The following is a 26,504-nucleotide window of genomic DNA, read 5'->3' as shown; positions in this document are numbered from 1 at the left end:
GGCTGTCAGTCTTTATTTAGTCTCTCTTTCACAGGGTATCTTTGATTTTGCCACTTTGACCCCAATTTATATCTCACTAGGAGAGGATTTAGATACTGTTTAATACTTAAAATTTAGGTCCCAAGACTTGGAGAAGAGGGCTTTTCTTGTTCCTTAATCACCCATCACTGTTTGTTTTAAAAATAATTTCATCTCATTAATGGGTGAAATCCTATTTCAAAAAGAAAAAAAAAAATTTTTTTTTTTTTTGCCCTTTTTCCTTTTGATGTATGGAGTAGGGAGAAGACAGGGAAAAGGGCCAAGAAGTTGTCACACTCACAATTTCACCAAAAGCAACTATATTTAGAACAAAAAGTATTAAGATTTATCCTTATGCCCCCTGAGCAATTGATGCTGCAAACATCTGGAGCAACCTTAAACCAAGATAATCCAGGAGGCATCTGAGAAGAAACTTAGTGACTCACATACCTGCCAGGGCAGTGTTCATCCCTATTATCAATACCACATTCCCTTAGTAGCCCCCTAATCCTAACTTTGCATGTTTATAACAAGCAATTTGAAGGCCTTAGGACAGACAGCCGGCAGCTGGTTGGCATGTCATTCTCTTCCTTTAAAGTTAAAAAGAAAAAAAAAAAAAAGAAAAGGAATACTCTAGCATCTTTCAAAGTGAACTTGTGGTGTAATCTATGTTCAAAGGTTTGATTCTATTTCCTACACACACACACACACACACACACACACACACACACACCATAAAAATCTAAGTAGGATCTCAAAGTAGAAAGCAGTTTGGGTTGGAATTTCGTTCTATTTCTCTCCCCCTTTGCCCACTGTTTCCTCTGTGTTAAGAGCACAAACAGATCTGCTTCTCATCAAAACAGCCATTAAGTACAATGGAAAAGGCTGTGGTTTTTATGTTCTTACTTATACAAATGTACCCTAATGCACTTTTATTTCAAAAGCCCCAACTAGCTATTCCACTGTGACCCAACACAGCCGGGCCCCGAGTGGTGCAGATATTTGTTAGAATCTCTTTTTAAAGTGTTTTAGTTTTTTTTTTGTTTTTTTTATGCTTAAATAGTTTGAACAACTAAACTGACTAGTCATACAGTCGTTTATAGAGAATAAAACAGCTCTGCAGGGGCACAAACAATATTTACATTTTATCCATTTAACCTGAAGTTAGGGTGTGGGATTTAAACCCTTGTGAAATTGACCACAATAAGCACTAATTGCCCTGCTTACAAAAATAAGACACTGGAATTTCTGAAATCCTTTTGTCAGAAGGCTTTATTTACTTTGTCTAATGCAAGTTTCTTTGATTAGCTCAACTTGGCTGTTATCAACACTTCTTGCTTATCGGGCTAGCCCTAGGCAAATGACACATTCACCACTCGCTCTCCCAGATAAAGCAAATCCCTTGTTTAACTTGTTCGAGAACAAACAAAGCTTTTCCCTCTACTCTTACAACTTAATAGGCACGTTTGGAGGGCTAATTACAAAAGGGAGATTGTCTACGCCTAAAAGCTCTATTAAGTTGAATAACTTTCCAAAAGGATCCCAAGCCATATTTTTCCTTCTGTTAAAAAAAATATGTTTCCTTAGAAGTTTCTGCAACAAAAAGCTTCAGACTGCCCCAGTTCCTTGGGATTCCAACTGAAATTGTTCATAATGTTTTAATTGCTACAGAGAGGACTGGTCTAAAAGATCCGAGTGGATTGGAAAATTATTTTGTAACAGTTTCTTGGAGTAAGAAAATAGGCAGCAAGAAAGAAAAGACATTAGGGAGAAGTTGAAGATTAAGACACCTTATGAAAACTACATATATAATTTTTTTTTCTCTGCCTATGGCTGTATGAAATGTTAAGTCAGACAGCCAGACCATTGGCATCAGATGGTTATTGATTTTTCAGCTACAAACCTGTTGATTTCCTGGCCCAAGAAACAAGCCTTTTTTTTTTTTTTTCTTAAGAAAAAGTTTCAGAGAGGACAGTTTAAATCCTGTCTTGTCCTTTCCTCTTCTCCCCTCTCTCTTTAGATTAGCCACCATGTTATTAGGAAAACTCAATTTCTTCCAGTTAAACTTTGACCTCTTTGAAAACAAAGATTTAAACTGTCATTTTCAGGCTAATGCTCCAATGAATTGTCAAATAAAGTACTAAAAACATTTTGATAGATAGCTGAGCCATTTATCTAAATCACTGTCAGGGCGGCAAAGTATCCTGCAGGCTCCCACTACAGCCACCCGAAGGTGGGATTTTCTGGGACTCCTGGTCATTTCTCAATCCTGCAGCCAGGCTACTGTTGACCAGATGCGTGCCTCGGCACCGTGTCAGCATCAGATAACCAAATAGTCAATATTTTTTTTTAAAAAAACAGGGCTACCCCACTTATATTTCCTTTCATTTAGCTGGTGTCCAGGCTCCCAGCCGAATTGCAAGATATGGAAATAATGGATGGCTCAGCCCAAGGGGTGTTCATTGCCAGTAGTTTTCTAGCAAAACAAAACTTCTTAGACCAACAAAGTGACTCGGAAAGGTGGCAGCAGGGTCAATGCTAAGAAATATTGCCTTTCCTTAGCAAGGAAAACATTGGAGGCGGCCGCCTGAACTGGTGGTTTATGAACTTCGGGAGCAGCAGCCACCTTAATTAGGCTAAATTCCTTGCAGGGAAGATGTCATATTTTAATTACTTTGGACTGCTGAAATACACAAGAGAGGGATATATACAACTAGCAGCTAATCCAAAGAACAGCAAAGTTAAATTCCCCTCGCACACATCTTAGTAAAACCTGCACAGTGTGTCAAATTGCCCTACTTGAAGAATGTTTCAAAGTCCTGTGGTCACCCCTCTACTCCCCCCACCCCGTCCCTCCAGGCATATTTTAAAATCTGTTTCCAAGAGATTATAAGGGGGGGGGGGGCGGTAAAGAGAGGGGCACGGGTAAGGGAGCCGTTATTTGGAGAAGCAAACATCTAACAGGAAATTTTCAGCAGAGGGGAATCAATATGCATGCGTGCATATCACACCCCTTCAGCATTAAATCGTTAAATCCTTTGTCTTGCTACCAATGCAGTTTATTTCCAATGTCTTTATTGCATGCAAGAGAAACCATTAATTTTTTTTTCTTGGTAGAAGAAGGGAAAAAAAAATAAACCTACATTGAGCAGTGTGCCGATGCTGCCATTCGGTTTGGGTCAATCCACTGAAGCATGCTTTGAGAGCTTTCTCCTGGAGCATGCAGGAAGACGGACTCGCAGTGTAGAAATCCAGGATTTGCCCAGGACTCACTGACAGAACATCCATACAGTCAAACATGATCTCCCCTGCACCGAATGTCTGTAAAAGTGCTTATCCTCTAGGTGTGGAGGCAAATGGCATAGAAAAGTCCACCCAACTCCATCAAACTCTGCCCCTTTTTTGGCACGTAGGCTGTTGGTCTTTTTCCCAGCCCCGAATCATGAATTATGACAGACAAGCCAGCTAAAAGCCTGTAATTGATCCAAATGATCATTTACCATTTTCCAGGCTTGCTCGGCCAATCCAGCCGGGGCGGGGGGTTCCCAGAATGATCCCAAGTTCTCCTTCCAAGGAAATGCCTGCAAAAAGCCTTCCGAATGCGCTCCGGTTCCTACCCCGACGGTGCCCAGACAAACCCTGCCCGGCTCGCTCGCGTCCTCGGCATCCCAGTCCTCAAACTGCTCGCCTGGGGGAATTCTGGTCCCCCCTTTGGCAAAGAATAGACCCTCCTGCCTCTGAACAGCTCACTTCCTACTACTTCTGTCACACAGAATGAAAGATTGAATTGCCTAATATATGCGAGTGAACTTTCGGTGAACCCTTCCCGGGCTGCTAACCTTCAAATGACCCAACTAGTCTGACATCACCAACTCCCAGGATTCTCACAGAGCTTAAAAACTCCCAGCAGCCCTGCAAAAGCAGACAGCCAGAGAGGCAGGCAGCGAGCGCACCAGCCGGCGCTTTCTTTCCCATTTCTCACCTTAAAAACAATGCAAGAAGTGCTTTTAAAACGAGCCGGGGAGGAGCCAGGCGGCCGCTCCCGGCTCACGTGGAGCGCCAACTTCTCTCCCTTTACTGCCTTTTTATCCGGCGCCTCGGCCAGGCGTGCCATCGGGCATCCCCACCCACCCACCGTCGCCGCTCGCCCCCAGCCCACCCTTTAAATCCCTCCCTGCGCCTCTCTGTCTGTTGATTTCTTTGTAACTTGTGTATTTTTCCACTCTCGAGAAAGCATGTGGAAGCCCTAAACTGAAGAACAGAGAACGGCTACCCCTCGGGGAAGCCTTGGGTTAAGAAAACTTTCCATTCCATAGTTCCTTCCCACCCCACCCCCCCTTCTCCCTCTTGCAAGCCGTTGCTGAAAGGATTGCATTTGCTCTGGAGTGAAGAGTCACCTTTCTGGTTACTTTTGGAAAAAAAAAAATTTCCAGGCTATTTGGATAAGGCAGAGGGGAGTGAAGGGAGTGCAGGGGGCAAGGGGGTAGGAATAATAATAGTAGAAAGAATTAGACATTATTATCCTATATACATATATGATTACATGAGCATCTACATCATGTACAACATGAAAAATGAGAAGTTATACTCCATTTATGCATGATATGTCAAAATACATTCTTCTCTTATGTATAACTAATTTGAACAAATTAAAAAATCAAATATGCAAAAAAAAATATTTCCAGGCTATAAGCTACATATGGAGTCATCTGGAATTACCAATCTCCCCACTCCCCCCCCCCACCCCCCCTCACATACAACGTCCTCCTTCCCTCTCTCTTTCCCTTTTCACACACATGACACACATAGATACATAGGATTTTGGAACCTGATCTAAGAAAACATAGCATAATAGCCAAGATCCTGAACTGGGGAGTTAAACGGAACCAAATTTCAATACCAGCTGTACCAATCACCAGTTGTATGAGCTGGGATAAGTATTTAATTTCTCTGGGTCTCAGTTTCTTCATCTGTGAAATGCACATATAATACTACTCAGGTCTGTGTGTTAATGCAGGGTCAGAAGTAATGTTTGTAGGGTCCTCAGTGAATACACAGGAACAAATATTAGCTCTGACTCCATTTGGTTCAACTATAAGAGCTGTCTAACAGGGTGACGGACCTGCCTGGGGCTGCACAGTTCAGATCCTGTGATCTAAGTTCATTGTGAAAATTACTTTGCTATTCCCACAGCCACACACCTGAATAGTGTGTGGGTCTCTTTCATCATAGGCATACCACACCACGTAATTAAACACACATTTTGAAAACTGTTCAAGTCTGAGGTTTTGATCATATCAGCCCCTTCCCAATCTTGGCAATTTATGAAAATCATTTTTGATCAGATGATTTTTTTTAATATCTCTCACACTGACTCAACACAGAGAAAGAAGATGCTTTCTAGCCAGTCTTTAAAATGAAGAAGAACAGAGACGATGTTTACAAATAAACCCAGGCAAGGAGAGGGCTTGAAAAGGGAAAGCCATTCTCCCCTGCAGCCATTTCGGGAGGCTTGCTTAAAGGATGCAAGGTGTATCAAAGAAAGGAAATTTGGAGGAGGAATTAATGTGTCCTCCTTCCTCCATTACTTCTCTAGGATTTGCTAATAATATGGGAAAGGGGAAAGAGCCTCCTTGCCCCTCCCAGGGAAGAGCACACTGTTCTGGTCCCCTCTTTGTGGATAGTGTTGGAATGTGCACTGGCACCTAGGCCTTTTAAAAGCTTGTTGGGGTGAGGGTGCTCCCCATCCCACAGTGAAATGCTGCACTGCCTGGTGGAGCTGCTAAGTGGCACTCCTGGTGTAAATGAAAAATATGCCCTGTACATGTGACCAAGTCAAGGATCCTTTCATGAAGGGACATTAAAACAATCTTCAGTCCAGCAAGCTCAGTTCCTGCCACTGAAAAGTTCCCGGTGATAAAGGGATGAGATTTTGCTGAAACTATGTAACTGTTACTTTGTTTTCTCTTTCTCTTTTATGTAGCCATCATTTTGTAACAGAGTCTTATTATGAGAAAATTTACAAAGACAACACTCATTTTAAGAAAGGAAACTCAGAATAATTTACAAAACATTCAAGGCACTGCCATTATGATAGTTGTAAAGATATACAAGGCACTACATGATGTGCCAACTTCTATTTGGCCCATGAGACTTACAGCTCCAAATGCATAATGTAAGGTCCCCAGAGGTCCTTGGAAACTGGGCTCATTTGGTCCCAATAATGAGGTGGATGGAGAGTTGCTGATTGAGAGGGAAAAAAGGTATAAAGTATAACACAAAGAGCTTAAGTCAGAGCTGAGGGAGAGAGCACCTTGGACAGATATGTGTATACAGGTATCTGCTACCTGAAGGAGGCTGCCATGATTTTTATTTTGATTTAATGATTTTTGTACCAGAGATTGAACCCAGGGGTGCTTAACCATGGAACCACATCCCCAGCCCTTTTTAGTTCTTATTTTGAGACAGGCCTTTGCTAAATTGCTGAGGCTGGCTTTGAACTTGCAATCCTCCTGCCTCAGCCTCCAAGTCACTGGGATTACATGCATGTGTCACCATGCCCAGCTTGCCCTTCATTCTTTCCAAAGGGTAGGGGTGCAGGAGTTGCAGGGAAGTGAACCTTAGGGTGGGTATCTCCCAAATGATGTTTTATTCTCATTTCATTGCTAGAAAACAGGCTTATCTAGGAAGCAAGACAACTGCCCCTGAATTTCTAACCCCATACTGTATTATTACACAAAAACATCAAAAAGTGGGTGTGTCTGTGTGTATGATATGTTTGGGAGACTTGATGTTTCCTTTTTTTGCACAAGAAAATTTAATGATAATCACCTTGAGGTTCTTTTAACTGTAGGGAAATGAACTTGAGCTCTGAAATGAATGATCAGTACTTAAATCCTTGTGAATAGAATATTATGGGTTTCTTATAATGTAACAGTGTTCATTAGTCAATTCATCATTTCTCATCATGAATTAATTATGCTGATAGCAATGATTAGAGCTATTACATAATCTAAGTACTAATTTATAAAGCTGACTCACAATTTAGCCACACGCTTCTTATCTGTTCTTCTTCAGTAAATCTAATTCTTACACTTCTTGAAAACATGATTCTTCCTCTAAATTTTTATGGAAAATTAAGACGCACGAATAATCCACAATTCCTTAAGTGTATGTACATCCATGTACTCTAAAGATTAAAGAATAGGGCAGAATGTTAAGAACAAACTAGTTAATTTGTTTGTAATGAAGTTTAAAATTATTGACACCCATTCTAAACATGAGTCAAATAGTTGGAAGAAACCTTCCCCCAAATATCCCCCTTCTATGGCAAAAAAAAAAAAAAAAAATTCTAATGTGTCATCTCCTATATTTTCTTTGTATTTGATCAATGATCTAATAAAAGTTTGCCCAACTAACAATCAAACAAAAAGCAAAAGTTTGAGAACAAAATCCATTTTGTTTCAGAGTAACTGTATATTTGTCAGTGTGACACAGCACATTTGAAACCCATAATCATAAAACAAAAATTTATAGCCAGGGTTCAGGGTCTACATCTGTTTCTCTGGTTTTCGTACAGCAATTACCCACTGGACAATCCAGAAAGAAACACCATGAATCATGCTCTGCAAACATGTTTGAACTGGAGAGTTTCCTGAAGACAGAGCAGGCATCTGTGTGCACCAGTTTTGCAGCCAGGGACTTCAAAACTGGTTGAATACTTTGTGATGTCTAAATAAGAAGAGTCTCACAGGCAGAGACACATCCACCCAGGCCAAAAGGCATGCAAAGTGCACGCAGACACAGGGGCGAGGCAGACACAGATTATTTTAAAGACATGCCTAACTCCTTTATGGTGGTTTTGAATTTTTCTTTTTCTTTCTTTTCTTTTTTTTTTTTGGTGCCAGGATTGAACCCAGGCATGCTTTACCACTGAGCCACATCCCCAGCCCTCCCCCCCCCCACTTTGTTTTTTGTATTTTATTTAAAGACAGGGTCTTGCTGAGTTGCTTAGGGACTCACTAATGCTAAGGCTGGCTTCGAATTTGCAACCTTCCTGCCTCTGCCTCCTGAGCCACCAGGATTATAGGCGTGTGGTTCCTGGCTGCAGTTTTATTTTTATTTTGTAAAACTGTTCCTGTTAGTGCCATATAAACAAATCCCTCTTGCTACAGTTTTGACAGAAGAATATCTGGCTAGTATTGAGTTGATGTGTGTGCTTCTGCAAGGAAGCCATGGTGGGGATGTTCCAGGTCTGGGGCTGTTCCCAGTGCTGTTGTCTGGACTATGAGCAAATCTGCTTTTGTGCCAATACCAGGGAGAAGGTCTAACAGTAACCAGCACAAAGACTTTTTGCTTATAGTCCTTCACTCAGGACTACTGCTGATGTAACAGAGTTGTATGTGAATGAATGGACATGGGTATGTTTAATAAAGTTGTATTTACAAAAAAGGGTAGTACACTAGGTTTGGTTCCTGGGTTGTAGTTTGTCTATCAATCTGTGTTCTAGACCAACATTTCACAATTAAATTCAGATTGCCTTGTATCTTTCCTTAGAAGACCTACATATAGATATTTGGGTTTAGTGAACAATTTTCTTTCTTTTTCTTTTTTTTAGCAGTACTAGGGAATCAAACCCCGAACCTTGTACATGCTAAGCAAGTGCCCTACTATGGAGCAATTGCATCTTTAGTCCCTGGCCTCCCCTTTTTCTTTTGTACTGGGGATTAAACTCATAGGTGCTTCACCACTGAGCTACATTCCCAGCCTTTAAATTTTTTTTTTTTTTTTAATTTTGAGACAGGGTCTCAGTAAGTTCTTAGGACCTCTCTAAATTTGCTGAGGCTAGCCTGTAATTTGTGATCCACCTGCCTCAGTTTCCTAAATTGCTATGATTACAGGTGTGCACCATTGTGCCTGGCCATCCTCAGCCCTTTTAAAACTTTTTACACAACATCTTGCCCAGGCTGGCCTGGAACTTGTGATGTTCCTGCCTCAACCCCTTGAGTAGCCGGGACTTGAGTGGGCCACCACAGCAGGCATGATTTTCCTTCTTTTTTAAAAGCCTTACCTACTTTCAACTTGTGTATCACATGACAAATGAATTGTGCGGTTCCTATTACATTATTTTTCCAGAATGTGTTAGATGACTTCACCCAGAATTATCATTCTCTATTGACTCAGTTTCCCAGTTCTCTACTCTCTTCACTTCCTTCCATGAGATGGAGTATTGACTTCATTTCCACCTTCCAAGTGTGCACAGATGCCCTGGTTTTTGCTCCTCTCCAACACCAAACCCTGTCTTAAAGCCTAGTATTTCCACCCCATATATGTGATGAAAGTGTTTGGGAGATGGAAAATATAACTATCATCCTGAGAATAAATGCCAAAGGTACCACCATGTGACAACCTGCTCACATTCCCTGTTTTATTCTGCCTGAATTGTTTTTAATCGTCTCTCAATACATTTTTCCAATGAGCTAAGATTAGATGTACCACCTAGTTGGCAGAGTGCTTGGAACAGCTAGATTCTTCAAGGATATAAAGAAGTACAAAAGATTCTAAGAGTGCTTTGCAATTATTTCATGTTAATATTATTAATAAGGGATACTGTCTATTACTGAGATGGCTGCCTTAATTCCTAGTTCAGCACTTCATTTTTTGAGATCATATGTATGAACAGAGACTATTAGCTGGCTCTTAAACTGTGCTGCTTCAATTAATTAAAAAACAATTAAAAACGCAGTTCCTCAGTCGCATTAGCAATATTTCAAGTGCTCAGAAAGCTCATGTGGCTAGTGGCTATCATGTACATATGATAGTGTGGACATTGACATTTCTTTCTCTTTTTTTAAATTGGTGTATTATAATTACATTATAAATTGGTGTATTATAATTCCATAGCAGTGGAATTTGTTGTTACACATTTGTACATGCACACAACAGACACATTTTTATTATTGCAGAAAGTTCTATTGGGCTACCACGCTCTAAAAGGTGAGTTTCATGATCAGAGAAGCAGTGTCATAGGGTAGGTGGGACCACAGAGACTTGGGATACCAGCAGATTGTTTGTAAGCCTTTTTTCCTCACTGCTTACTAGCTCTCTGACCCCAGGCAAGTTATTTAACCTCTATGTGCCTTAATTCCCTCACCTTTATGATGGAGATGTTAATGGTACTTATGTCAAAAGATTATGGTAAAATTAAATGAGGTAATACAAGTAAAAGGCACTTAGAACATCACCCAAGATATTGTAAGTAATTTTAAAATGTCAGTCTGAAGTCTGCAAGGAGAAATGAAGTTGGAGAGACACTGCTTAATACTTATCAACTGCTACTGCTACCAGTTCTAGAGACTCTCAGGTTATGCCAGTTATTTTCAACCATGGTGAATGTTTCAGGCTGCAATGTTCAAGAATATGCAATTAGGGCCAGTTTTCTGCAGTTTCTGCAAATGCTTGGTTAAGTGTTATTGTGTATATAGTTGCCAACTTATGAGGGTTTGACTTAAAAATTTTTGACTTTTAGGTGTGCAAAAGCTGTAAGCATCCAGTAGAGGAGACTATACTTGGAATTTAGAATTTTATTTTATTTTTGGAGGGCTACCAATATGCAGTAAGATATTCATATTCTTTCTTTCTCTCTGGTCAAACCCAGGGGTGCTTTACCACTGAGCCACATCCCCAGCCCTTTTAATATTTTATTTTGAGACAGGGTCTTGCTAAATTGCTTAAGGCCTTGCTAAGTTGCTGAGGCTGACCTAAAATTTAAAATCCTCCTGCTGAAACCTCCCAAATTGCTGGGATCACAAGTCATGGAGCCAGTAAGATACTCTACTAATGCAGGGCAGTGGCAGCAAGCTACAGCTTCCAGTCAGCTACAGGATCACAAGAGTAAATAATTGATGTTCTAAGTATGCTGTGTTGCTAAGCTATGATGCTTGGTACTTTGGGTATATTAAATGTATTTTTTTTTTTTTTGGCACTGGGGAATGAACTCAGGGGCACTTAACCACTGAACCACATCCCCAGCCCTTTTTTGTATTTTATTTACAGCCAGGGTCTAACAGTTACTGAGCTAAGGCTGGCTCTGAACTCACGATCCTCCTGACTCAGCCTCCTGAGCAGCAGGGATTGCAGGCATGTGCCATCAAGCCCAGCTTTTTTAAGTGTATTTTTGGCTTAACTGTATTTCCAACCTACTATGAGTTCATTAGGACACACCATATTATAAGATGAGGAGAATGGACCATCAGTACTACGGGAAGAAAAATGGTTTATTTTACAGCACAGACACTGAATCAGAGTAGTAAAGAAATATTTGACAACCCTGACCCACTATTCCTGTGGGGAGAGTCAGGAAATAGGTCACATGACTTACTGTTCCCTGCAGAAGTTGGGTTCAGCCTCAGGAACCCAAAGCCAATCATAGTTAATTAAATGATATTGCATAGGACAGAAGACTTGTATTATTGCCCTCTACCTTTCTAGTTATCTAATTACTTGTTCATCTTCCCCATCCATTCATCTATCCACCTGTCCATCCATTCATCCATCCTCTGACCCATCTTCTACCCTTGGATCTCACCAAAGGTGATGAAGGGAAGTACAGCTTCTTGGCAGACAGTATACAGAGTGGGCAGAGGGATAAAAGCAAAAATACTCAGCTCCTGCTTGTATCTTTCTCGAGAATTCTTTTTTTTTTTTAATTTTTGTAGTTGTAAATGGACAGAATGCCTTTATTTTATTTGTTTATTTTTATGTGGTGCTGAGGATTGAACCCAGTGTCTCATGCATGCTAGGCAAGTGCTCTGCCACTGAGCTACAGCCCCAGCCCTCTTGAGAATTCTTGAAAAGGATTTGCTGAAAAGTTGTGTTGGCTGAAATAAAGTCAAAGGCATTGGCCACTGGGGATTTCACTTAAACAGGATTGATAAATCCGGTTGGGACCGGAGAGGCTCTAAAATCTAACACCCCTCTCTAAGAGCATCCCTGGATTTGAAATGCTAATGAAGTCAGTTTATTAGCAACACAAAAGTTTCTGACTCTGAGGCAAAGCTAGAAGCCCAGAGGAATTTCCTTCAGATTCCTCTGGGAAAGGGAATGTAAAAGGTACAAATACATCAGAGGGACAGTGGGGAGGGAAAGGCGTGTGAATTCATCCCAGTCTCTAACAGGGAAAAAGCAAATAAAAAAGCCCAAAGCGATTGATTGAGTGGGAATCGTTTGAGTAAAATAAAGCCCAGCAGAAATTCCTGTGAAATTTCTGGATACATGATACGTATGTAAGCACATTACACATACGCATGTAATGTGAATACAGTATGAACATTTTTTTTTTTTTTTATGAAAAGATAGGTTCCCTTTCCAAACCGCATGGTGTCAAGTCACTTTCTCAATATCTACCTTCACCAAGGGTTTTGAAAATTTCTCTTTAAGAAGACAATGCCGTGGCTTCCAAAAATCGTTTTTTTTTTTTTTTTGGCATTTTGCTATTGTTTTTTTTGTTTTGTTTTGTTTTTGAGTTAATGATGCTTCAAAAGAGATCAGCAAAGTTATTTCAGAAGGCAACAGTTCCAAAATCTAAGGTAGCACATAAACATGGGTGGGCCAGAAAGGAAAAGACCGGCAGAAAGATGAGCTCTCTCCCCTTGAAAGGGCACGCACGGATAAAACTCAGGATCCATGCCCAAGCATGGCACACCCAGGGCCACCTAGGGAAAGTTTCCAGGGTTGGAGTCAAATAATTTGAGATTTAATTAAGGTCTATAAGCACCTATAGGCACACTACACTGCCAGGTGCTCTGATATGATGGGCTATTCCACTTGCTGGAAACCAGGAGAGTCTTAAAAGAGTCAGATGTGATGGGTGCAGTTGCATATTCCTGTAATCCCAGCAGCTCTGGAGGCTGAGACAGGATGATCACGAGTTCAAAGCCAGCCTCAGCAACAGTGAGGTGCTAAGCAACTCAGCGAGACCCTGTCTCTAAATGAAATACAAAAAAGGGCTGGGGATGTGGCTCAGTGGTTGAGTGCCCCAAGTTCAATCCCCTGAACTCTCCCCGCCCCCCCTGCCCCCCCCCCCAAAAAAAAAAAAAAAAGAAATGACAAGGACCCTCTCCTTTGACTAAAAGTTTAGTCAGGACATTAGTGGCACATGCCTGTACTTCTCAGCTACTTGGGAGGGGGGGCTGAGGCATGAGGACCACAAGTTGCAGGCCAGCCTTGGCAAGGGAGATCTTATCTCAAGATAAAAAAATCACAAGGACTAGAGATGTAGTTAGTTTATGCATAGAGCAGCCTGGGTTCCATTCCCAGTAATGCTAAAAAGAAAAAAGAAAAACAAGTTGGGTCTAATCTTGTGCTTCCCTCTCTGTTCTGGAAGTTTAGGGCAAAAATCTCTCATTCTTGATATTGATGGTTCAGGACAAGCTAAGATAAGGCATCTTGGATTTAAGAAGATATAAAGTATTAGTTCCTGTTTACCTTCCTATCTTCCTTCTCCCCTGAAGCAGTTTGTGAGACCCTCATTTGCTCCTATTCTTGGAGGAAAGGAGCTGAAAATACAGGGACACAGAGAAGAACCTGAAGAAACAGGTCTTGCCAAAGTTCCCCCCAGATATTAGCATTGGAGTACACACCCTTTGTCTCAGACATGCTTCTCTGTCACTAGCCACTTCTCCTGGCATAAAATTACACAACTTTACCTCTTTGTGTCTTTATTTTTGAAGGCTTCCATTCATGTCAAACTTTAAATAAATTTGCGTGCATTTCTCTTATTAATCTTTCTTTTGTTATAAAGGTCTCAGTCATGCATATCCCTGCATAGACAGGACAGATGAGGACAGCAGCCCGGGGAAGGCAAAGTCACGGATGAAAGGAGCCCATCTCCTGATGGCCATGTGGAGCAATACTGCCCTCTCAGCCTCAACCATTTAGCTATCAGATGACGGAGAAGCAAACATGTATCTTATTTATGAAATCATACTTTTGATTTCTTTTAAATACTTATTTATTTTTATGTAGTGCAAAGGATCAAACCCAGTGCCTCACACAAGCTAGGCAAGCACCCTACCAGTAAGCTCTAACCACAGCCATTTGATTTCTTTTAAAATCAAGTTTAGTCTACATCTACATTCTATTTAATCAAATCTTCTTTAATGGGATTGAAATTTAAAAAAGAAGTTGATCTTGATATTTCTCATATAAATTGCCCGAACCCTGTGAGCTGTCCCTTGTGTTAAAGACATATTTTTCTACCTGCTTGAGGTTGATTATTCCCTGTTAACCCCTGGCCTAGAGAAGGACACATTGGTAATTCTGCACTGGACTTTTTGCAAGGAAGACTGATCCATGAACACAGCTGATTTCCATTCCTACCTATACTCCAGATTCGGAGACAAATGGTGGAGGTTTTCACTTGTTTTTCTGTATATTATAAACAGGAAGTGGCAAGCCTATATTAGAAATCCTTATTTCTCATTCTGAACATTACCAGTGGCTTCTGGAGAAGCTCAGTTCCAGCCTTTGGCTGGTCCTAGCCATCTGGGCTGCACTAGGAGAGGAGATGGCTTCCATAGCCCCAACGTCAAATATATAGAGCAATCTATAGAAAGTCTGGAGGGGACGGGACAGGCTTGTCTGACCACACTGAGTTGTATGCCAGAGTCTAACTTTCCACTGACAGCTTCTAAGAAATTCTCTGGTCTTATCAGTAATATGGAGACTTCTTGTGACTCACAATGCCAGACATATTGTTGAGACGCTCCAGAAAAATCCAGTGGAGAATTACCAAAGGGTGAGTCTGTCTGAAAAATCAGGTAAGGTTGCCCATTCTCTAGACCAGGGGTTGACAGACTCCAATGGCCAAATTCAGCCTATCACCTATCATAAAATAAAGTTTTCTGGAAGTACAAACAAATGAACTTTCTTTGTTTACATATTGTGTATGACTGCTTTTGTATAATGACAGAGTTGGGTAGTTGAGTGATTACAACAGAAACTGTGTGATCCACAAAGCTAAAAAATATTTACAATCTGTACCTTATAGGAAAAAAATTGCCATGCATGTTGGTGCATGCCTGTAAGCCCAGCAACTCATGAGGCTGAAGCAGGAGAATCTCAAGTTTGAGGACAACTCAGCAAGGTATTAGCAAGTTAGAAAGCCTCTGTCTCTAAATAAAAAGGGCTGGGGGTGTGGTTCAGTGGTTAAATGCCTCTGTGTTCAGTCCTTCATACACCCCACCCCCCACCCCCCAAAAAAAAAGGAAAAAGAAAAAAATTACCAAGTATAGGCATTCATTACAAATCCACTGGATAGGCTTTGCAAAGGAAATCTACCAAGAGTCCTGAAACTAGATAATATCCAGGGTTTCTTCAAGGTCTAAAATTCTCAGTTCAAATACCCTAGGAACCTTCTGTAGCTTCCAAATACATTTCTTCACTGTCTTCGAGTTTATTTTGCTCTGTCTGAAAATACTCTTTTGCTTAAACAGCAGCATGGCTTGGTCTTCATAACTTGGTCTTTCTTCAGATCTTTTTGAATATGCTGCCTTAACTGAGATAGTAATGACTCTAATTAAAACAAGACTGTGACTCTTACTTATCATTGTGTGTTCCTTGGCCTTGTTTGTTTAATTTATAGCTCTCCCTGGAAGACATTTACTTTTTTTTTAAGTATCCAATATTAGGGTGTATTTTTTTTAAACACACATTCCATTATATTCACAAATGCCATTTCTCTGCATTTTAATAGTAAAATTAGGCAAGTTATATGACTGTTTTCCAAAATTTATATTTTCTTACTTCAGCATTATATATTTTTTTACTTCATAGTTTTTTTAAATTAATTTGTTTTAATTAGTTATACATGACAATAGAATGCATTTATGCACTTTGATATTTCATATATAGATGGGATATACTTTCTCATTTTTCTGAGTGTACATGTTGTAGAATCATATTGGTCATGCAGTCACATATATACACATAGTAATAATGTCTGTTTCATTCTACTATCTTTCTCCACATCCCTCTCCTCCCCTCCCATCACTTCCCTCTACCTAACCTAAGGTAATGCTATTCTTCTCTAGTGCCCTCCTGCCTTATTGTGAATTAGCATCCGCATATTAGAGAAAATATTTGGCCTTTGGTTTTGTGAGATTGGCTTATTTCACTTAGCATGATAGTCTTCAGCTCCAACTATTTACTGGCAAATTCCATAATTTTACTCTTCTTTAAAGCTGAGTAATATTCCATTGAAAACATATATATATATATATATATATATATATATATATATATATATATATATATATATATATATATATATAACATTTTCTTTATCCATTCATCTATTGAGTGACACCTAGGTAGGTTCCATAGTATAGCTACTATGAATTGAGCTGCTATAAACATTGATGTGGCTGTATCACTATAGTAGGCTGATTTTAAGTCATTTGGGTATAAACCAAGGAGTGGGATAGCTGGGTCAAATGGTGGTTCCATTCCCAATTTTCTGAGGAATCTCCATACTGCTTTCCATAGTAAATCAAGAAGGATTAGTAATTTTGTAGCTAGATTAGTAATTTTGTAGCTGGCAATATAGTTTCAATATCTATTACCAAAAGTCGTTTCCAGTTTGTTTCTAAGTGAGATTTTTCTACCTTAATTAGAACAACTGTGAGTAATTCCACATTGGTTTGCACTTCCGAAAATGTCAAAATTACACATTCTGCTATTCTCAGCAAGACAGATATATAGTCTTTACCACTCTTTACTGTATGTGTTTGACAACTGAAAGTAGTAGTTTCCTTAAGTGCAGCAATTCATTCTGGTTCACTGCTCTGACCCCATAATGAGAATAGCGCACAACACACGAAAATCTCTCAATAAATACTTGGCAAATAAATGAATGAATAAACCGTCCTTCTTGGAAGAGGCTTATTAGCAGAATTTGTGTACAGTCTGCACACTAATTGTACTGGGCTGCACTTGGAGAGTGTAAATTGTACAATTAGTATACAATTTGGTTGAAATTTAAAATTGGCAGAAAGATTTCCTGCTTCCAGGCAATTAGAATGACACTACTTTAAATAAAATGAAATTAGAATCAATTATTAGAATCAATAACAAATAAAAATTTATGGCATAGGCCTCATACTTTGAACTCACTGTTCAGGAAGTTCTTTCATCTACATGCAGATCAGGAAAAAGTATTTTTTAAAAAGTGGCTCTGGAATAATGAGATAGCCATCGCAAGCAAATAAACAACAAAATCAAATGATTCATAGCCATAGCACATGCTGAAAATATCTAAAATGGATCATGGGATTAAATGTGAAATGCAAAACTAAAAACTTCTAGGAAAAAGAGGTAGGAGAATATTTTGTGGCTTTGGGTTACACAAAAATTTCTGAGATAGGACATCAAAACATAACACACACACACACAAAAAAACAAAATTAGAATTTGAACTTTATTACAATTAAAAACTTTCATTTTTTCTAGCAGTCTACTAAAAAATGATAAATTAAATCCTAGGATAAAAACTGTGCGAAGCTGGGGATGGGAGGGTATGTGAGGGGTGGGGGAAGGTTGCACACCTGTAATCCCAGCAACTCAGGAGACTGAGGCATGAGGATCTCAAATTGAGTCCAGCCTAAGGAACTGTGAGTCCCTGACTCAAAATATAAAATGAAAAAAAAAAAAAAGGGTGGTGGTGGTGGCTGGGAGCATAGCTCAATGATAGAGTGCCACTAGGTCCAATCCCCAGAATTACCAAAGAAAAAAATTGTGCAATGCATGCATTTGATAAAGCATTTTTAATTCAAAATAAAGAAATTTTAAAATTGAGTAATAAAGCAAGCACCTTTCCCCTACCCTAATGGATACAAAAATTTGAACAGAAATTGTACCAAAGCAATAACCCCAAGAAATGATGTTCAACATCATTAATTATTAGGGAAATGCAAATGAAAATCATAGCATGATATGCCATTACACACCTACTGAAATTGATAAAATTAAAAAAAAAAAAAACCTGCCAAACCTAGTGTTACTGCACATGTGATAAAACGGATTCTCGTAGACTGTTGCTAGAAGTATAGAATCCTACAACCACATTGAAAACAGTTTAGAAATTTCTTAAAAATTAAACACGTACTTACCATACATCTAATCATTCTCCTAGATTAGAGATTACTAGATTACTCAAGAGACATTAAAGCCTCTTTCTAATAAATATCATGATTATTTATAGAAGCTTTATTTGTAATGATGCTAAACTTAGAACAATCCAACTATCCGTCAATAGGTGAAGTGATAAACTTTGCTATATCTAGAGGATGCAAACTTCTTGGCAATAAAAGGGAATGAATTGTTGCTATATTCTACAACACAGGTAAGTATCTCACAATAGTTATACAGAGGAAAAAGAGATGTTCATAAAATAGTACCTACATGTATAAAGAAATTCTACAAAATGTAACTTAATATCCAGTAGCAGAATGCAAAATCAATTGTTGCCCGGAGACAGGGTCTAGGGAAGAGGGAGCGGTGGGAGATTGCAAAGGCATATGGAGAAACTTTTGGTGTCTGGGTAGATATTTTCACACAGTGACTGTGGAGATGGTTCTACAGGTGTATGTGTGTGTCAAATCCTACAAATTTCACAGTTTAAAAAATGTGCAGTTTACTGTATGTCATTCATACCTCAACAAAGCTGTCAAAGGAATCAGTATTTAAAAAAGTATTAAAGAACCTCTAAACTTCAGACACTAATCCTTAAGAGTAAAGGCTGGCTATGCCAAATACCAAGCAGCCTTGGTGGGGAAGGTGATCAACTTCATTGGTTGAGAAACAAGGTCCAAGATTCTAATGCAACAGCAGTGCACATCCAACAGTGTGGCTAAAATGAAAACAAGGAAATGAAGAAGATACCAAGGGGTGATGAAGATGTGGAAAATTTCATTTTCATATACTACCAGTGGAAACAGAATTTGCACAGCTATTTTGGAAAACCTTTTTTCAATATCTGCTAAAATCTGACCTACCTTCAGACTTTGGGACTCAACAATTCCATTCCTATGGACATGGCCGATAAAAATATATCCATTCATCCAAAAGATACATACCAAAAAAAAAAAAAGTCACAGTAGTACTAATTGTAAAAGCCCCCAACAGACTGGGTTGTGGCTCAGAGGTATAGCGGTCGCCTAGCATGCGTGAGGCACTGGGTTCGATCCTCAGCACCACATAAAAAAATATAATATAAAGATATTGTGTCCACCTGTAACTGAAAAATAATATATTAAAAAAGAAAAAAACTCCAAATATTCATCAATAGAGGGAATAAATAGAACATTATTGCCTATTATGGTTTAGATGTTAGATGTTCCACAAAAGAATGTTCAGAGGCGAAATGATTAGATTATGAGAAGTGCAACCTAATCAGTGGGTTAATCCACTGATATGGATTAACTGGATGGTAATTGTAGGCAGGGTAGGGTGTGGCTGAAGGAAGTAGGTCAATGGGGTGTGCCTTTGGGGTTTATATTTTGTCCTTGATGAGCACAGCTCACTCTCTCTGTTTCCTGGATGCCATTGTCCTGAGCTGCTTCCTGTCCTGCCTCATCTTGGGTCCAGAGCTAATGAAATCGGCCAGCCATGATCTGAAACTCTAAAAACAAGAGCCAAAATTATACTTTCCCTCCTCTATGTTTTCTTGTCAGGTCACCTTTATTATTATCCCCTACCCCAATGGATAGGGGATAATAATAAAGGTCACAGTGACCAAAAAAAAAGTTGACTGAAACAGTCACACAGTAGGATGCTGTCATCTAGCAATGGGAAGGAATGAATGAACTTGAAGTTTGTGGGAATGAATGACAGAAGCCATGGCTGCAGGAGAGAAAACAGGGATACATGAAAGAGCAGGTCTCTGGTTCTAGTTATACTCAGTTCAAAAAGAGGTGCAGCCTATCTATGTCATTAAAAGTTAGGATACTGAGTCAGGATTAGAAGGAGGCACGGAGAGGCTCTGGTCATATTCTCTTTCTTGATCTGTGTGCTGGGTAAATGTTTGTGTGCTCGGTGGTAAAACACAAAGCCACTTGTGATTTGTGTACTTCTTTCTATGTATATTTCAATTAAAGTGTTTAGCTAAAAAATGAAGAATGAGGTGACTTGTTTCAGATTTTTAAAAACTCTCAACAAGGTCCTTGAATTGGAAAAGTTTGAGAACAACTATTAAGGTCAACAATCTTAAGAAGGTAAAGAGCTCTTGCTGTAAGTAGGCTCCATACTGGGGGTTGGGAGAGGTAAGGCTGGAAGTCTCTCCAGCGGAGCTTTGACTATTTAACTCCAAAGTACAAAGGGCATGTTGAAACCTCATTTCAGCATCTATGTAACTGTAACTGTGACCTCTTGCTTAGTAGTAACATTCAATGAAAAAAAACCCAAAGCCTTCATATAGTAATATGTTAATAATATGTAGTATACCTCCTTGAAACAAATATATGAATAATTAAATGCAGGAGAAAGAAGGAAACGAGGGACAGAGGACAAAATAAGAATAAAATGTCCATTTTTCCTCTTGGTAATTATCTACTATAAATTCCAGGCCAAGAAGCACCTTGACCACTAGGTATTATTAGAAGCCAAGAGCCATTAGATCATCTGCAAAGTCATTTCCAGGGAGTCTCCAGTTGTGTAAGGCCCCATAATGACTTTCATACAATTCCTGGATGAAAGACAATGTCTAAAAGCAGAATGGGCAATTCATCTTTCAGTTTCCCGTTTCCCCACGTGGGCTGCTTCCACCCTCTTTCCACCCAGCTTCCTAGCTCTCAGCATGTTGGCCTGCCCCTCCTTAACCAGGACCCTCTTGTCTCTCCTAAAGTTGTTCCTGCACCTTTGGGACTTATTGAAAGTTTGAGTACCTTGGGGCTTTCTCTCTGGATGTCCAGGGATCACCGTTCTTTCAGCCAGTAAATTTTCCTTTCCTATATCCACCCATCAATACAAAAGATAAGGGCAATGCACTGAGGGGGAGTATTTTTGGTTGCTTCTTTGGGGCACTATGAACATAGGCAATGCCAGAGACATCAGCTGTTCTGTACAATGAAATTATCCATGTCCCATATTAGTATGCAGGTAATTTGTGCAGGCAAATTACCTGAGCCTTGAACTTGCTTCCTTCTTGTACACCCACACAACTATTTTTTTCATGGTTTTAACAAGTATTGGACTTTCCGAGGTTCAATTATTTTATGGGTTGAGGGAAGATTGTACCTTGTATTGTGCTGCATTTGACCAAGAGTTGATCATAATTTCAGAAAAATCATGTTGATTCACCAAAACATCCGCCTCCATCAGTCTGCATTGTAATTGTGGCTTTCATATGGGTTCTATACAAATGCACGAACATCTGGCTTTATCAACTTATTCAACTTCTAGTATAATCATGCTTAAGCATTTGCATATTGAAATTCAAACTATTTTATTATAAGTTGCTTTCTCTTATTTTTTTCCTGTCTAATATTATTGGGATGTTATGTTGATTTAATTTTTTTTTTTTTTTACACAGGTAGCTTTTATTACCCATGAATTTCATTGCAGAATGATTTGGATATACTGGAGTATATTCATTAAACAAGCCCTGGAATTTATTGATTTAGAGAAATAGTTTCAATTTCTCTGAAAATTGTTCAAATGCCTCTGTTAAGACCTTGACCTCTTATATCAAATATACTTTGACCTTTGCCCAGTGGTGTGTTGGTAAATATTTAACAAATGACTCTTAGGAGAGGTAAGTGGGGGGAAGGAAGGGGACAGATTTGATTTGCAGTGTTTGCTGTTTTCCATGATATAAATACTCAGACTAGAGTCAATTGCAAGAATCAAACAACATGACATCACTGGACCTAGAATTGGATGGAGAAAGCAAATATTTACTCTAAATAATTTATACAGGTGAGGGGACCTGAGAAATCATGTGCTATCAAATTTCTTCTTAGACACCCCAACTTTTTCTAGGTTGCTCTAACATGATTCAGGGGATCATAAAGCAAATTAAGCAGAACGAACCAACCAACTTCAAACTTAGATGGAAAGAAACCAGAGGCCATGAGGCTTAGGTAGTTCACTGCTCCAAGATGCAAAGGGAATGAAGACAAACAAATGAAGCAGTACTTTATAAAGACAGCTGGTGTCAGTCACAATTCCAGGATAAAAAGAACCGCCATGTTCACATAAGAACTACGTGACACAGCAGTACGGTCCTAGCATTTGTTCTGCTGCCAGTTTGAGAGAAAACACTGGAGACAGGTTTGTGATACTGTTTAAGAGCAATATCGGGAAAACACCCTCCAATTCATGAGGCAATGGAAATTCATGGAAGGCAGACTAGGCCTACTTGGTCATATCTCACTGTCTGCTTGCTACTCAAAGAAAGGGATACCTATTGTGAGTGACAAGAATAACCCACACTCAATTGTTCTGTTATCAGTCATTTTCAGGACTAGGGTGTTCTGGCCACAGTAAAAAAATCTCATCAAGAGAATGATGAATGGATTACTGGCTAAGAGAATGGATGGAAACAAGATCTGGATTGGTGTAAGTGGTGTTCAAACATGAAATCATGATCAAGAGCCAAGACAATGGGAAACTCACTACAAATACTTGTCTGACTGAGCATCAGGCTAGGACCACAATTAGCAGTATTTCTATTGTTTCTACAACTCCCTGCTAAAGACCACGGATGGATTCCTGGATTGTGAAAGAAAGACCTCAATGTAGAAAAGCCATTGATTTCTGTACCTCTGGATATATAAACCGTGAAATTTCTAGATAGTGGATATGGGAGAAATACTCAGTTTGCTTACACCTTGACCTAAGTTTTACTGGCCACTTTGAATTCATCACATCATTACAGAAGGTACCAACGCAAAGTTCTTTGTATTAAAAATACTCAATTTTTGCAGTTTACATTCTGCATATCCCTGTATTCCTTTCAAATCTTCAGAAATGTTAAGTAGAGTCCCACATTAGAGGTGCTACTGCCCAATGTTAAAAGGGATAATATTCTGGGATTTTATGTTCTCTCTATGAATCCCAGACATTGAGTTGATCAGAGAAGATGCTTATACCACATGGCATGACAGAGTTAATACAAATTCTGAACAAACTCTTGAGTGTATGATGAATGTAATTACAGACACCAAAAAGTTTACAGAGACCATCAACTAGGAAAATGTGCGACCCCAGCAGATAATGGCATATGGCGTGTAATCTGATGGGAGGGAAGAAGGTTAGCAGAGATTTTGCTAACAGATGCTCAATGACAAAAGGAAAGTCAGTAGCATGTTCTCTTGGGAAAAAAACTAGAAAACATAGGTGAGAGGATTTTTTTTTGTTATGTCAGTGGAAGATATTTCTGAGCTACACATTTCTTCTCTGATTCAAGTAGTGAACTCATGGCATTGGGCTTAGACCACTGTGACTGAAGGGTCCCAGGTCATCAGGGAGAATTGCAGAGAACCTGCTGCCCGACACTTTCTATTTGAGCATTTAATAGCTTTTGCTGTTTTTACTTCTTAAATACCGTGGTGGCATTTATTCTGTCATAGATGGGTTTGCCATCTGGCCAGAGGCAGGCACTTCTCCCTTAATAATTCTTTAATGGCAAAAGAACTTCTGGTGGCACTGGAGATACACGTGAACCATAACTTTGACTTTCTCATGGCAACTGTCTTGAGTAAGCACCAGCTGTCTGCACCCTATTGTTAGGTGTTACTGAGAAATCAAGAAATGGGGGACCGAGTCTGTTCAGCACAATCGATGAAAGGTGACACCCTTTGTTGGTGTCTTGGATTGAGTTCACCCAGAAACAGACCCTGAGATGAGGTTTTGAATGCATGTAGTTATATGAAGGATCCCAGGAAGCAGTCGTACATAAGTCAAGAAATGAAACGGCAAAGGTATGGAGACAGGTACTAGATATGCTATTGGCAAGTTATCACTGTAAGCAGTTAGAGTTCAATTCTGCTGGGACCTTTGAGAGATGGTGTAGAGTACCCTTGAGAGTTATCTTCCTAAAGGAGAAGAGAGCTTGAGAATTTATTTACCAACTTCCCATCTGTTCTTGTATAAGTTTTTTTTTTTTTTTTAAGGTACTGGGGATTGAAGTCAGGGATGTTTAGCCACCAAGCTATGTTTCCAAACCTTTTTATTTTTGATTTTGAGACATGGTCTTGCTAAGTTGCTTAGGGCCTTGCTAAGTTGCTGAGGCTGGCTTTGAACTTGAATCTTCCTGCCTCAGCCTCCTGAGTCAGTGGGATTATAGGCATGTACTACCTTGCCCAGTCAGGCCTGTCTGATTTTCTGATGGTCTAGCATATTTTGAAGTATCTCCTAACAACACTCAAGGTAAGTAGTAGTCTTCTTATGTTACATACAAGGAAACTGAGCACAAAGGATTTCTGTGACAATGGTGGCTATGGCCTGAGTCATCCTGCTCACTGCTCTGCCTGATCTGACTTCTGCCTTCTATCTCCCTTCAACCCTGCTATGGGCTGTGTTTTATTTTCTTAAGTTCCTATGGTGAAGTTCCAATCTGTGGTATCTCAGAATGTAACTTTATTTGGCAATAAGGTCTTTAAAGAGATACTGGAGTTGAAATGGGCATTGGACCAGGCCCTCATTCAGTACAGATGGTTTATCTATTCTCCTCATAAGATTAGGAAGAGGCACAGGTAGGTACATCTGCAGGCACAGAGATTTGACCATGTGAGGGCAAAGCATCCAGGAGGTGGCCACATGTAAGCCAAGAAAAGAGGAACCAAGACTGCTGGTTCCTTGATCTGGGACTTTCAGCCCTCTTAAAACCTTATGAGAGGTAAATAGGCAGCCTACATCATGGGAACAAATCTTTACCCCTCACACTTCAGATAGAGCCCTAATATCCAGAGTATACAAAGAACTCAAAAAACTAGACAATAAGAGAACAAACAACCCAATCTACAAATGGGCCAAGGACCTGAACAGACACTTCTCAGAGGAGGACATACAGTCAATCAACAAGTACATGAAAAAATGCTCACCATCTCTAGCAGTCAGAGAAATGCAAATCAAAACCACCCTAAGATACCATCTCACTCCAGTAAGATTGGCAGCCATTATGAAGTCAAACAACAACAAGTGCTGGCGAGGATGTGGGGAAAAGGGTACACTTGTACATTGCTGGTGGGACTGCAAATTGGTGCGGCCAATTTGGAAAGCAGTATGGAGATTCCTTGGAAAGCTGGGAATGGAACCATCATTTGACCCAGCTATTGCCCTTCTCGGACTATTCCCTGAAGACCTTAAAAGAGCGTACTACAGGGATACTGCCACATCGATGTTCATAGCAGCACAATTCACAATTGCTAGACTGTGGAACCGACCCAGATGCCCTTCAATAGATGAATGGATAAAAAAAATGTGGCATTTGTACACCATGGAGTATTACGCAGCACTAAAAAATGACAAAATCATGGAATTTGCAGGGAAATGGATGGCATTAGAGCAGATTATGCTAAGTGAAGGTAGCCAATCCCTAAAAAACAAATGCCAAATGTCTTCTTTGATATAATGAGAGCAACTAAGAACAGAGCAGGGAGGAAGAGCAGGAGGAAAAGATTAACATTAAACAGAGACATGAGGTGGGAGGGAAAGGGAGAGAAAAGGGAAATTGTATGGAAATGGAAGGAGACCCTCATTGTTATACAAAATTACATATAAGAGGTTGTGAGGGGAATGGGAAAAAAAACAAGGAGAGAAATGAATTACAGTAGATGTGGTAGAGAGAGAAGATGGGAGGGGAGGGGAGGGGGGATAGTAGGGGATAGGAAAGGTAGCAGAATACAACAGTTACTAGTATGGCATTATGTAAAAATGTGGATGTGTAACCGATGTGATTCTGCAATCTGTATTTGGGGTAAAAATGGGAGTTCATAACCCACTTGAATCTAATGTATGAAATATGATATGTCAAGAGCTTTGTAATGTTTTGAACAACCAATAAAAAAAATAAAATAAATTTTAACCAAAAAACCCCCACAAACCTTATGACAATAATTTTCTGACTTTGAGGACACACAGGCGTGGGGTTTTCTTATAGCAGCCTGAGCTGACTAATACAGTCCATGGTGAAGGTTGGGAGGCTTTTTCAGAGTGAATGTCTGCCCCACATGGAGGAGGACAGCTCTTGTGCTCACTGTGATTACTTCTGGGAACCTTCAGGGAATGTTTGTTTGGAACATAACCAACTAATGATTATGGGCACTGGGATCTGAGCATGGCCAATGCTGGGTATGGAAGGATGCTTGGGCATGTTGGCAAAGGTTAGTGTCATGGGAGTGGAAATAGTCACATGAAAGGGAGAGTCACCAGAGAAAGACGGGCAGCTCTAATGATAAGCCATCAGAGCCATCCTGAGGAGGAAGGGA

At 39.7% G+C, this 26,504-nt stretch overlaps 1 protein-coding gene across 4 annotated transcripts in view; it reads right to left on the bottom strand.

Moving 5' to 3' along the window:
- Rarb (retinoic acid receptor beta) overlaps positions 1 to 26,504 on the bottom strand; it is a 716,777-nt gene that overhangs the window by 159,063 nt on the left and 531,210 nt on the right. Inside the window, exon 1 of one of the 4 annotated variants that reach the window (XM_058576526.1) lies at positions 3,162 to 3,878. The exons of 1 other annotated variant lie outside the window; for it this stretch is intronic. In XM_058576526.1, the coding sequence (XP_058432509.1) occupies positions 3,162 to 3,318 (157 nt within the window). In that variant the 5' untranslated portion in view covers positions 3,319 to 3,878. Of the gene's footprint in view, positions 1 to 3,161; positions 3,879 to 26,504 lie in introns of those variants that run through there. 2 more of the 4 variants (XM_046437693.2, XM_046437694.2) reach the window with 2 other exon arrangements.

The sequence above is a fragment of the Marmota monax genome, unplaced genomic scaffold (genome assembly GCF_021218885.2).
Source record: "Marmota monax isolate L192 unplaced genomic scaffold, Marmota_monax_Labrador192_F-V1.1 WCK01_AAM20220418_F8-fsc00021, whole genome shotgun sequence".
Classification (NCBI taxonomy): domain Eukaryota; kingdom Metazoa; phylum Chordata; class Mammalia; order Rodentia; family Sciuridae; genus Marmota; species Marmota monax.
The sequence above is the reverse complement of the archived record's forward strand: the minus strand, read 5'-3'. Positions and strand labels throughout refer to the sequence as shown.